At 47.6% G+C, this 14,060-nt stretch overlaps 1 protein-coding gene across 10 annotated transcripts in view; it reads right to left on the reverse strand.

Moving 5' to 3' along the window:
• PITPNM2 (phosphatidylinositol transfer protein membrane associated 2) overlaps window positions 1-14,060 on the reverse strand; it is a 94,526-nt gene that overhangs the window by 11,644 nt on the left and 68,822 nt on the right. For 6 of the 10 annotated variants that reach the window (XM_034428726.3, XM_034428721.3, XM_060691887.2 and 3 more), the window contains exons 10-16: window positions 11,693-11,937; window positions 9,460-9,649; window positions 8,126-8,245; window positions 6,668-6,882; window positions 4,693-4,868; window positions 2,925-3,095; window positions 1,021-1,170 (exon numbers count right to left, since the gene is read on the reverse strand). In XM_034428726.3, the coding sequence (XP_034284617.1) occupies window positions 1,021-1,170; window positions 2,925-3,095; window positions 4,693-4,868; window positions 6,668-6,882; window positions 8,126-8,245; window positions 9,460-9,649; window positions 11,693-11,937 (1,267 nt within the window). The remainder of the gene's footprint in view (window positions 1-1,020; window positions 1,171-2,924; window positions 3,096-4,692; window positions 4,869-6,667; window positions 6,883-8,125; window positions 8,246-9,459; window positions 9,650-11,692; window positions 11,938-14,060) is intronic. The other 4 variants (XM_060691890.2, XM_060691889.2, XM_034428724.3 and 1 more) reach the window with 1 other exon arrangement.

A 14,060-nucleotide genomic window follows, 5' to 3' on the forward strand; every position in this document is an offset into this window, starting at 1 on the left:
GTATCGGAAATATTGAGTTGTTTGGAGAACATACCACCTCTGGCTGGCCCCAGAGTGGGGTGGGAATGGAGATTTTGCAGTATCCTTCCCCTGGAGTGAGGTGGGAATGGAGATTTTGCAGGATCCTTCCCCTGCCACGCCCACCAAGCCACGCCCACCAAGCCACACCACGCCCACCAAGCCACGCCCACAGAACCGGTAGTAAACAAATTTGAATTCCACCACTGCTGGAGGGGCTCAGCTTGAGAAAAATGGCTGAAACAACATGGGAAATGTTCATCTTTAGAGGAAGATTGTTCAAGATGGATATTGATTTGGGGGGATCTATTATCTCCAGCAACGCAAAGAGTTTCTGCTCAGGGACAGAAGCTTCTCTACCTACCTATTCTGATCGCACGGCCACGGGGACCGTCGTAAGTGCCAGGTTCATTCGTAAGTCACATTTTCTTCCAAATCCATCATAATTTTGAACGGTCCCTAAACGAATGGTGGTAAGTCGAGGCCTACCTATATCCAGTTGCCTTTTCCTACCCTGTTTCCCCAAAAATAAGACATCCCCTGATAATAAGCCCAATCGGGCTTTTGAGCGCATGCACCTTCCCCCCCCCAAAATAAGCCCTCCCCGAAAATATTTAAACGCAGAGCTGGAAATCAGTTAAGATGACAGGAATAGCCCCACGTGCCCCAAAATAATAAGACCTCCCCGAAAATAAGGCCAAGTGCTTATTTCGGGGTTCAAAAAAATATAAGACAGAGTCTTATTATCGGGGAAACACGGTACTCGAGCGGCTGCAAATTCTTTGTGTATTTAACCCAGAATTGTAAATACCCCAAAAGCCACTCTTAATTTTTGTTTCCCCCCCCTTCCTCTTTCGTTCCCCTCTCCTGCTTTCTTCCACGTTCTCCGTGGGCCTGTCTGCTACTGGAAAAGCTTTCAGGATGGGATGGGATCTTCAAGCATTAGCCACCACTCCGAAAACACCACACGAGACCAAATGGGGGAAGGTTCAGATCACACACACTCAGCAAATCCAGAATTTTTATTGGAAACGTCTTGCCAGTTCAAGGTGGGAACGGGGATACTGGTTTCCATGAAGTTGTCCTGGTTCTGAAGAGCAACCAGGAGGTTGCTTTCAACGAGGAGGGCAGGGTTGTTCTGGACCGTTTCCACTAGAACAGACGGGGAAGAAAACAAAAGAGGGGCACCAAGAAAAATAAAAAAACAAGAAGACAAGAGACATGTGGCCACAAGCACTTGGAACAAGACATTCTACAACCACTGTCAACACCATCTTCTACACGAGTTTGGATACTGGAAACAAAGCTTCGGTGGTAGACCATGGCAAGGCCTGAGCAGATATAAAAGGCTGGTGGCCCAACACCGAGAGCAACAGCAGAAAAGCAGATAAGTGGACCAATAACTGCTGTGGTGGTGAGGTCCACATCCAGACTTGGAAGTCCAGTGGAGAGAACAATACCAAGGAGTTATTTTTTGTTTAGGAACAGGGAGAAGTCTGGATGGAATCGCGTTCCATCCATCTCTGTCCATCTTGTTTGTTCTCCACTTGGACATCAACCCATCTTTTATATCTGTTCAATGGTGGTCCATAATCCAAAACACAGATGTTCTCTTAACCACATTGTCCTGGACCAAAAGCAGAAGTTGGGGGCAGCTCATGGACACGTGAGACCAGGGGCATAAAACCAGGATTCATGGCTCTGCCGAACGTTTCCTTTGTCGGTGGTACATTTTTTTCTGAAGTCCCAAGATATGAACACTTCAGTTGAGTTCCCACCCATCCTTCAGAGATTGGATCTAATTATCAGGTTGGACCTGAAAGACATCTCGAGCAGACGACGGTGGATTTTAGCTAAGAGCAAAGATTTTAAGGCCTGTCTCCAGGAGCTTCTACACACCCGTAGGGAGAAAGCTAACATTCTACCATCCCTGTTCCATCAGCCAGCTGTATTTGCTTGTTAGCCCAAGATTCAATATTTGATCACCACTGTGCTAGAGACCATTTCAAAAGCAAATCCCACAGCGTTTCCCCCATGGGACGTAAGCTTGACAGCAATTAATTCCTGATGGCTGACTCAGAATAGCGTGTCCTTCACATGAAGAAAGGCTCTATGACAGCTGGAGACAAGGGTGACTCTACAACGAGGATTAAAACCCTAGGAAAATGCCACTGCTTGCGTTCCTCAGGAAAACAAAGAGTCTGGGACACATGTATCTTGTCAACCAAAGAGTCTTATATCTTGGCCATCTCGGCTGGATTTGATTTTCTCCAAATCTCCAGCTTCACCGGGGACGTAAGGAAATCTGGAATTGCAAATCACTGCTTCCCCAGCCTAGAAGACAATATGTGGACCCAGGGGTGAAATCCAGCAGGTTCTGACAGGTTCTGGAGAACCGGTAGTGGAAATTTTGAGCAGTTCGGAGAACCGGCAAATGCCACCTCGGGCTGGTCCCAGAGTGGGGTGGGAATGGAGATTTTGCAGTATCCTTCCCATGGAGTGGGGAATGAATGGAGATTTTGCAGTATCCTTCCCATGGAGTGGGGAGGGAATGGGGATTTTGCAGTATCCTTCCCCTGGAGTGGGGTGGGAATGAAGATTTTGCAGTATCTTTCCCCTGGAGTGGGTGGGGATGGAGATTTTGCAGTATCCTTCCCCTACCATGCCCACCAAGCCACGCCCACTAAGCCACACCATGCTCACAGAACCAGTATTAAAAACATTTGAATTCCATCACTGCGTGGGCCTCAGATTCCTAGAGGAACATCTTGGCCCTGTCTAAACTTCTTCTCGCTGGCAAGAGACACTTCAGGAATTTAAAGCAGGTGCCGCTCACCCTATCACCTGCCTGCTTTTAAATTAAAGATAAAAATGGGAGGGGGGGAAAGAGAAAACAATGACCTTACCCAGAAGGGCTGAATTGCCATCCCCAAGAGGGAACCGCTGGTAACGTGGGATGTTGAAGGGCGGTAAAATATGGAACTTCTTCTCTAGAAGAGGCTCCAAGCGAGAGGCCGAAGGATCAGCTGGGTGGAAGAGGTTGTAGACTTGCTGGCAGGCTGGTCTCAACTGGAAGACTAAGCCATGGAGAGAAGAGAAAGAGTTGGCCAAGGGGGCAGGATATTGAAACCATAGTCCACAGCTCTGCTATCTCGTGGACAACCCTCTTCATTGGCTCTAAAGTTCTTCCGGATAAGAAAAAGGGTTAAAAATTTGGGAGAGAAACTACAAGCTGACGATGGCCGCGGCATATAAAGAAAACCTGTACAAAATGTTTTATAGGTGGCACTTGCCGCCAGCAAGATTGGCCAAAATGTATAAGAACTCCTCCGCCAATTGTTGGAAATGCAACCAGACTCCAGGAACATACTACCACATGTGGTGGCCATGTAAGAAAGCAAGGAGTTACTGGGAGAAAATTCATCATTGGTTAGAAATGATAACTGAGCAACATATTGAGGTCAAACCAGATACAGTACTTAGGTATAATATACTCTTAGGTATATTGTTGCAAAGTTATAACAAAGCAGCCATTTTACTTAGTGTTACATATATTGACAGCAGCTAGAATTACATATGCTAAATATTGGAAAAATGTGAACACTCCACCGGATGATGACATAATTAGGAAAATTTGGGATTGTGCAGAAATGGACAGATTAACTTTAAAAAATTAAAGATAAAAAGACTTGAAATATTACAGGACATGGAATAAATGTTATGAATGGATAAGTGAGAAGAGGCAGAAATGAGAGAGAAGTTTATACAACAAACTTCTATAAAACTATGGATATAATATGGAGAAATTTGTAAATAAGCTAATGTAAGTAGAAACTTAGTTGAAGTTTTCTTTTATTTTCTTTGGGGTTTTTTGGGGGGTTGTATTGTTGCAATTACTGTTAACACAGTTCAGTTATAGTTATTAGCACGTATGTTGTTTATCATTTATCTTTTTCTGGTTGTACTTTATTTGCATTGTGATCCTGACGTGGCACTGTCTTTTCAATAAAATAAAATAAAATTAATTTTTTTTTTTTTTAAAAAGTAAAAGTTATTCCAGATAGTTAAAGTTAATGGGTTACATCTTCAGAATAGAAATCGAAGGAATATTTGGAGAAGATGCTCTTTCTTAAACCCTGTTGGGTCTCAGTGCTCCTTAATTCAGCGCGCAACCCGCAACCAATTGGGTCACCTGTGTTATTTATTTGTTTGTTTGTTTGTTTGTTCAATTTATATGCCACCTTTCTCCAAAGACTCAGGGTGGCATGTAAATTGAACTAACCAGATGCTCACAGGAGAAGAGCGAATTAGGATTTTAAGGAGGAGTTACCCCAGATTTTATTGTGACCGCTCGGCTATATAATGGCTTACGTTATAACCGTGTAATTCATCACATTATGTATTATAATCCACCTCCTCATCCGATTCGGCTGCCGGAGGGGACGACGGCTGACAGGCCTCCACAGAAGGGGATTTTTGCAAGCACGAGGTCAAGGTGAGATGATTTTACAGCAACCTGTGCAACTCTGAATGTTTATCCTTTAAAAGATGCTCATGTTTGGCCTCGGGAACTAATTCTAGCATTCCAAGTTTGCATCTCTGCTCACAAAACCCATGAAAAGGAAGAGGTGGAGGCCTCCTTCCCCCCCCTCCCCCGCCCCCCAGGGAACCTACTGTCAAGAGTTGGTATGATGGTTTTTCGTAAGGCAAGGACCAGCCCCAGCGGACAGCCAAAGAGGAAGAAGTCGGTGATCTCAAACTCAAACTTCCCAAGATTCCCACCGTCCAATTGAGTGGAACTACTCGATCGCCGTGATCCCGGAAAGTTCTTCAGGGCACTCGAATGTAAACTAGAGAAGGGGAAAAAGGAGGAACGTCAGCAGAAAGCATGTTTTCCGGAGGGACAATCGGGGGAAAAAGTTATTTATTTAACAAATGCATTTAGACATCATGCGCCGGTTGACGAGACATGCAATTTTCCTATAGGGAATGCCAGAAAAATGCCTAGGAGCATCATGGACAGAGGACATTTCCAGAAGTCGTCCTTGACTTTTTGTTGCAAAAGGCAACTGAACTTCCTTGTTCATTTCTTTGAAAACGTTTCGCTTCTCGCTCAAGAAGCTTCCTCAGTTCCTACGCCTTTGGGACCACCCGTGACGTGCACGCTTGAGAATCTACCACACAGACACTCGACTCACAACTGTTCAGACTTATTAACGCCATTAAAACTTTTGACCACAATGGGCGGGTTCCATCCCAGTCAAAAACTTGAGGACTAGCTGCTTAAAGCAGCAGAAGAATGAAGTAACCGTCGATTTTGTGGCACAATGGTGCCGGACATCACACCCCATTATGGTGGGATTATTTTGATTGCAGAATTTAAATTTAGAAGAAGGGATTATTCGACAAAGCTCTGCCTTTCTCATTACTTTTTGATTGTTTTATTTACCATATTTTTCGGACTATAAGACGCGCCTAAATTTAGAAGAGGAAAACCAACAAAAAAAGTGCCCCCACCTTACGTTCTAGATTTTTCTACGGTAACACAAAGCGGCGTGTGCAGCTTACCTATTTCTTCCTCAAGGAAGGTGTTGGGGGCAAGAAGGGGGAGGGGTTAAAAGGGGGAAGGGGTTAAGAGAAGAGAAACAAGAGAGAAGAAATAAGAGAGGGAAGTGAAAGAGGGGAAGGCAATCTCGACAGGCTCGCGTACAACCGTAATATATATATAATATTTGTCAAATTCAGAGGCCGCCCGTCAAGGTAACTCTGGGCGGCTTGCAATCGTGAAAGATAAAAACTATGTAAACATAAATAATTACGTTTAGGACCATCTTAAAACGAGGTTCTCATCGTTATGAACCATCCAGACTTGTTTGCCGGGTGATCTACAGAGCTGGGGAGGCCATTAATCACAAGGAGGGACTTTCAACGTGAAGGAGTTATAACTTTCCTTTTCCTCCTCCGAGGCTGGAGGAAGTCAACAGCCCCTCCACATTATTTAGCGCAAGGAGCAAAAACAAAAGCCGCGGAATCCGATTAATCTTCGGAATAATACCGAAGGGAATTTTCCTACCGATGGGAAACACGCAAAATAAAATGGATGGCGGTATGGCTGAGCGAACAGGCATCCTTATCGGCTTGAAATGATCTGCCCAGTTGCTGGGCAGATCATTTCAAGAGGGGAGCGGGGGATCCATTGATCAAGTCTGGAGGACCCCAAGGAAACCTCGGTTCAAGTCCCCACAGAGCTCGCTCAGCGATCGGAGCCACTTCCTCTCTTATCTCAACATGCCCTGCCTCATCACAGCGTTGATCTTGCTGGGATAATATTAGGGGAGACCTGGCACCCCCAGAAAACTGCAAGAAAACCACCAAGCGCAGGGAGCTCCAAGGACCCCACAATCCTCGTCCACCTCCTCCTCCTCCTCCTTTTTCTCTTCCTCCTTGTCTTTGCAAACTCCACCCCTGCCTAGCCCTGATGACGTTCCCTAGTTGGGTCAGGAAACATCTGCAAGAAAACCACCAAGCTCAGAGAGCACCGAGGACCCACAGTCCAACCCCGAGCTACAAATCCTCTCTTCTTCTGTTGGTACTCCAAGGAAAACGTGGCGCCCAACCAGAGCAACCTCATTGGCTCCCCAAAAGCTACCTGGACAGGAACGCCTGGTGCTGCTTCAGGGTGTCCAGCTCGAAGGTGGACGAATCGCTCCTTTTCCGCAGCAGCTGCTGCTTCTGGAGATCTTCCTCGTTGCTGCGCGGCAGGTCGGCCGTGCTCCGGCTGAGATGCCGGCTGGCTTCCAACCCACACCCTTCCGAGCAGTAGCTGTTGTTCACCAGGATGCCGGGAGACAAGAGATCCGTGTCCTGGAATTGGAAGGACACAGTCCAGGTCATCAGACTCTTGAGAAAGGGCAGAAGGGCGTCCAGGTCTGTTGGAGAAAGAAGGACATCCGCGCACGGCCTGAACCGCCAGCTCGACAGGCGGCAGCGGATGGAGCGGCTGACACCTCGCTTCTTTGGCTTTCCACTTAGCAAGCAATCCGACTCTCTTTGTGGCTGCTGTGGTTTTAACCGCCAGCCCAGAGGGGAGAAAGTGAAGCTGAAAAGATAACTGGTGCCCGTCAAGCATTTGCATCCCCGTGGAAGGATGCAAAATGTCCCCCGTCCCCCCCAGTAGTAGATGAGCTAATATCGATTAATTGCAATCTTCATGTTCATCTCCTTTTAATGGCCCTATAATCCCTTGAGTGTTTACTGGCCTGTTGCCTTTCCTGTCGCCAGTACGGAGTTTTGTTCAGCAGATAAGATTCTCATTGTGCCCAGAGAGAGAAATATCTGCCTCTACCTAGGATCGAACTCACAGCCTCCTGATTGTGAGGCGAGACCTCCACCTCTAAGGCCACGCACCACTCGATCCTCATATTTATCATATTAATATTTTAGCGTTGTAAACCAGGGGGTCTCCCAACTTGGCCACTTTTAAGACTTGTGGACTTCAACTCCCACAATTCCTCAGCCAAGGAATCCTGGGAGTTGAAGTCCACAAGTCTTAAAGTTACCAAGTTTGAGGCCTCTGTTTTTTTTTTATTTTATTTTATATGACCATTTTAATCTTGTAGCAAGCCACCTATAGTTGCTTGACGATGAGATGGGTGCCATATAAATTTAATAAATAAATAGATAAGCTAAGCAGGTTTATGTAACTCAATGCTGGCCTTGCAGAGGTGAAATGGGAGAATTACCCCGAGAAGGAATTACGGAGACCTTATGCCTTCTGGAATTGTTATTTTAGGCTCTGTGTCTACCTCGGAGCCTGCCCAGTTTCCAGAGAGTGTCCGTAATTCCTCCTCGGTGTAATTCCCAAAGGATTAGGGCCACGATAAAGAAACAGGCAGAGTCGGGGACAAAGCTAAACCCAAGATAAATAGAACGAAAATCTCTTAATATCGTCACTTACCATGCGTTGCGCTGAACATCATAATTCAGCGGCCCTATTCAAGTTGGCCCTGGGGTCTCTCAATTGGGGTTTTGAGGATCCCGGATTCTGAACCAACCTGGTTTGATTTCCATTCTGTCCAAAACCAGCTCGAGAGATCGACTTGCTTACCTGCACGCTGATGAGACTTCCACGCCGGCTACTGTTTTGACTCTCCAGCATCGTCTGGTTGCTGTAACAAAGGGCGTCGAAGGCCAGGATCCCTCCCACGCAGTCCCCGATCAGGCACACCTGAGGAAAACAAACCCCCATACCTGGTTACTTCTCTGAGGGACACCAACTCAAGTTCCCAATCGAAAGCAGAGAATGAAAGGTAGGGTTTCCCAACCTTGGGCATTTCCAACAGTGGTGGACTTCAACTCCCAGAATTCCACTGCCAGCATAATCATGGAGGAGGCTTCTGGGAGTTGAAGTCCACACTGCTGGAAATGCCCGAGATTGGGAAACATTGAGTCTAGAGGCGATGGGTATTTCTAGAAAGTCATGTCTGAGGGCTTTCTAGTGGGTCCACCTTGAAGACCACAAATTTAGATTAAGGAGAGTGGACCCAGCTGTGTTGTCTAATGCCAGATGTTGACGAAGGCCACCTTCATCCATGGCTACATGGAGGGCCCATTGGCTAAGCTTAGAAAGAGAAGAAACCTGGTTTCTAATGATTTCCTCAGGTGGTGGTAGAAGCATCTGGTTTGGTTTCAGCTCATAAAGATCTAGGCCGCTGCAGCCTAGAGCTTCTCCTTTACCCATTAATGTTTTCTCTCTCCTCCAAAGTAGTATGTGGCTTCTAGAACATTCAATTGGGAAGTTCATGCTGGTGAGAAGAGTCCAAAAATAGGACAACTAAGGTCAAGAATGAGTAGACACCTCTGTTTCTCCCATTTCATCTTGACCAGTGGAGATTCTAAGGATCACCGGTGGAGTTAGAGGAGTGAACATGTTGATTTCAAGGACTCTGGAGATGAGGTCAAGGTCTATGTTGAAAGTCTACATCTTGCCTAGTTTAGTCCTGGCGTAAGGAAAGAAGCCACAGCCACAATTTGATCCAAGCTGGTGTCCCTCAGCTGAGAGTCAATGCCAATGACGTCTTCAAGAGCCATCCAGTTCCTGACAGATTCAATCTGCAGATCGACTCCTTTCAGTAACAAGTAACAGAGTTGGAAGGGAGCTTGGAGGTCATCTAGTCCAACCCCCTGCTCCAGCAGGAGACCTCTACTAGGGATTCGAACCGCCGAACTGCCGACCTTTCTGATCCACAAGCTCAGCATCTTAGCCACTGAGCCACGTAGTCAATAACTGGGAGTTATTTAATAAGCCAACGGACTTAGTATTGATTTTTTTTTTTATCTTAAATCAATCCCAGTTCAACTATCTGTTTTGATAAACTTCCGCCGGCCGGGAAAAAGGATGGCTGGCTTATCTCTTGACGACGGAGGCCACCCGATGCTCACCTGGCCGTTGAAGGATGCACCTTCTTGGGACTTGATGAAGTCGCCGTACACCTGATTGGCTCTCAGGATCACCGTGGCAACCGCCTCTTGGTACTGCGGGGAGGAAGTGGCCAGGAGAGGAAGCGCGGCGAGGGGGATGTGATCCTGGCTACTGCAGAGGCACCCTTCGTCGTAACTATATGGGCTGAGGCTACGGAGAGGAGGAAGAGGAACGTCAATCAGTAACAGTAACAGAGTTGGAAGGGACTTTGGAGGTCATCTAGTCCAACCTCCTGCTCACTCAGACCTGTACTAGGAATTCAAACCGCAGAATTGCCAAACCTTTCTGATCGGCAAGCTCAGTGTCTTAGCCACTGAGCCACCTAATCAGGCGCTCTTTCCTTTCTACCGTGTTTTCCCGAAAATAAGACGCGGTCTTATATTTTTTTTGAACCCCGAAATAAGCGCTTGGCCTTATTTTCGGGGAGGTCTTATTATTTTGGGGCGCGTGGAGCAAGACGGGGCTCCTCTTGCCGTCTTCCCTGATTTCCAGCTCTGCGTTTAAATATTTTCGGAGAGGGGAGGCTTATTTTAGCGCATGTGCTCAAAAGCCCGATTGGGCTTATTATCAGGGGAGTGTCTTATTTTCGGGGAAACAGGGTAGGAAAAGACAACTGGATATAGGTAGGCCTCGACTTACCACCATTCGTTGAGGGACCGTTCAAAATTACGATGGATTCGGAAGAAAATGTGACTTACGGATGAACCGGTCTCTGAGCTACCCTATCCCACCAATAATGTATTCCTTATCTACGGGGAATTTCCCAACGCTCTGTCTAAAATGCAGACATCGGGGGCTTTTGCTAGGACCCAGACCTTTGCCAGCTGCTGCACCCCGGGAAAGGAAACGGGTGGCTTTTATAAATGGGTTGCAGTCTAAACATGGACTGGAAGAAGCGCTGGCAGGAGAGGAGAAGACGCGCCCCGTAAATGATAAATGAGTTAAGAAATAAATGGGCTCTGAGCGATGATGGCTCCAGGCTGCGGCTGAGCCCGGGTGAGTCATCCTGGCGGTGTGAAGTAAGGCTCCCTCTGAAATGGGGGGATTGATGGGGCGCATCTGTAGAGGGAGGGAGGGAGGGAGGGAAGGAAGGAGGGAGGAAGGAGGGAGGGAGGGAGGAAGGAAGGAAGGACAGGCAAATGAGAGAGAAGGGAGGGAGAGAAGATGGAAGGACAAATGAGAGAGAAGGGAGGGAGGGAGGGAGGGAGGAGGGGGAAGGAAGAAGGAAGGACAAAGGATAGAGAAGGGAGAGAAGTTTCTCTATCTCTGGATATTTTTAAGAAGAGGCTGGACAACCATCTGTTTTAAGGAAGATTTATTTGGGTTGGGCTGCATCTTGCAGAAGATCAAATTTCCAATTCTGCAGGAAGGAAGGAAGGAAGAAAGAAGGGAGGGAGGAAGGAAGGAAGGAAAGAAGGGAGGAAGGAGGGAGGGAGGAAGGAAAGAAGGAAGGAAGAAAAGAAGAAAGGAGGGAGAGGGAGGGAGGAAGGAAGGAAAGAGGGAGGGAGAAAGGAAAGAAAGGAAGAAAGGAGGGGGAGGGAGGAAGGAAAAACAGACAAATGAGAGAGAAGGGAGGGAGGGAGGGAGGGAAGAAGGAAGGACAAAGGATAGAGAAGGGAGAGGTGTTTCTCTATCTCTGGTTATTTTTAAGAAGAGGCTGGACAACCATCTGTTTTAAGGAAGATTTATTTGGGTTGGGCTGCATCTTGCAGAAGATCAAATTTCCAATTCTGCAGGAAGGAAGGAAGGAAGGAAGAAGGGAGGGAGGGAGGAAGGAAGGAAAGAAGGAAGGAAGGAAGGAAGGAAAGGAAGGAAGTGAAGGAAGGAAGGAAAGAAGGAAGGAAGGAAGGAAGGAAGGAAGTGAAGGAAGGAAGGAAGGACAAGCAGGCAGAGAGACAGGCAGACACAGCAGATACATGGCTGGATGAAGATAGCTTAATGGTGGTGGAGACTTAAGTTTTGCCCCATCAGGACTTAAGGAAGTCTCTCCCCCAGTCCCATACACACAGCCATCCAAAGCAAAGCCAGATGTGAGGTCCACAGCTGGCGCCTAAATCCACGGAACAATAAAACAAAAACCAGAGATCTGGGATTGCCACCAAGACTCCTTTGGAAAACAGCCTGCCCCTTCCTTCCCCTAAATCCTATCCCATCTTCCAAAAAAGAAACAAAAACCCCAAGAAGTCCACTCACTTGGAGACCAGAGAAAACGCTTCCGAGCAGATGGCCGGACAAGGGACCAGTTTGATGGCTATCCGGCCAAGGGTGGCCGGGTAATGGACCCGGATGACGGTATCGAAGGCGGTGGCGATGGTGTTGACATCTCCCTGCTTGGAGCTCTGCTCCCCGCTTCCCGTATCCAGGATGTTGCCTCCGTGGAGGACCAAAAGGAGGACGTGGATTGGGCTGGGTTGCGCCAGCGGAGGTGCCGCTTCATCCTGGAAAGACGAGGGGGAGGAAGACCAGATTCAGATCAAGCGGATTCTCAAGGACCTGTTGGAGAAGTAGGAAGTTTGCGGGGGTGGAGGGGCAGTGGTAGGTTCCAAAATTTTTTTACTACCAGTTCTGTGAGTGTGACTTGGTGGGCGTGGCAGGGAAAGGATACTGTAAAATCTCCATTCCGTCCCCAATCCAGGGGAAGGATACTGCAAAATCTCCATTCCCACCCCACTCTAAGGGAAGGATACTGCAAAATCTCCATTTCCTCCCGATCAGCTGGGACTTGGGAGGCAGAGAATAGATGGGAGGGAGGGGCCAGTCAGAATTTTTACTACCGGTTCTCCGAACTACTCAAAATTTCCGCTACCGGTTCTCCAGAACTGGTCAGAACCTGTTGAAACCCACCTCTGGGGAGGGGGGGTATGTGTTCTGATCTAGGCTTCCCCAAACCACGAAGCAGACTCCTCGTCCCGACAAAAAACCCTTTTTATTAAGTGACTGTGAATTCCTCTCGTTCACATCCAGCAAAGTCTTTCCAGGGAGAATTTACAGTCGCAGACTTTATCTGGCTTGGAGAGCTGCCAGACTGATATCTTCAAAACTTGGCAAGGAGTCTCGGAGAGTCACGAACCAATTAAGCGAACTAATTGTCTCCTGCAAACTCCACTCCCCTTTCGCTCCTCTTTATTCCCTCTGGAAGGGGCCATTCATCGTCCACCTGTGGCTTTACTCCTGAGTCGACCCTTGTTCTTTAGCTCTTCCCTTCGTCTGGCAGCTCTGCACATGCACACACTGGGAACAGGCTTCAGCTGTTCTTCTGCCCCACTGATGTCTGACTCCGAAGGCAGTTGATAACTGTCAGACGGCCCTGGCCCCCTCTCTGCCTCCGACGCAGAGCCCTCATCAGAGCCTTCCCCAGACTCCAGGACTGGCCCAAGTCCCTCCCCAACCTCCTCACTGCCTGAATCTGCTGCCAGCTCTGCTGGCCGCTGGCCGGCCACAACAGTATGGTCCGATCAACTGGAAGCCCTCAGATCTTCTGGCCTGCCGGTTAGGCAGATCCCATCTGCTGCCACTGAGCAAAAAAAAATCTTGGAGATGTCACTATGGACACCTGGACACTAAGTAAGGCTTCAGGCGAGAAGACAACACGTAAACACAAAGGAGGATCAGCTGGAAAGGTGACAAGAATAGATCTGAGTTTTTCTTTCCTGGAACCTGCTCAGGTTTTGTTGTATCGCTTCCAGCTTCCCCTTGGCACATTGGCACCTTAATTGAACACTGTTGCCGCTAGGTGTTTATTCTCCTTATAATTAGCCAGACGTGTTGCGTAAAACTGGATTGGATTCCCAAAAAACTCCCTGTTTTTTTGCATGGAAAGGATAGAAGGGAAGAGAATACGACAGGTAATACTCAACTTACGACCGCTCGCTTAGCAAATGTTCAAAGTAACGATGGAATCCCCCAAACTACTTCAGAGTTACAGCCGCCCCACTTCTTTCCCTATGCAGTCATGTGAACCTGGGGTGAAAAGCTCCCGGTTCGGACCGGATCAGGCGATCCGGTAGCGATTGTGGCAGGTGGTTCAGAGAACCGGTAGCGATGGTGGCGCGAAGCTCTGCCCACCCGCCCAGATGTCGTTACTTCCTGCTTTTAAAAGGTAAAAAAAAAAAAAGTCTCGGACAATCGAGCGCCACAGCTGTGATTGCCAGAGCCTTTTTTAACCTTTTAAAAGCATTTTTTTTTACAACCTATTTGTCCGAATAGGCTGTAAAAAATGCTTTTAAAAAGTTTTTTTAAAAAAAAAGTTGGCCACGCCCACCTAATCACATTACTGCCCCTCCCCACCAAGCCACGCCCACAGAACCGGTAGGAACAAATTTTACATTTCACCACTGACGTGAACGCGTATTTTTGGGGTCACCAGATCACATTTTTTGGGCCGTTCGTGGCCTCGCACAATTGCATGGCTGTGATTTGCAACTGGGCTCCCCCATTTAATCCTGTTTTCCAGGGAAAAAAAAAATACCCATTGGGGCAGAGGTGGGTTTCAGCAGGTTCTGACCAGTTCTGGAGAACCGGTTGCGGAAATTTTGAGTAGTTCGGAGAACCGGTAGTAAAA

This window comes from Pantherophis guttatus, chromosome 17 (genome assembly GCF_059756535.1).
Source record: "Pantherophis guttatus breed Tessera chromosome 17, ASM5975653v1, whole genome shotgun sequence".
NCBI lineage: Eukaryota > Metazoa > Chordata > Lepidosauria > Squamata > Colubridae > Pantherophis > Pantherophis guttatus.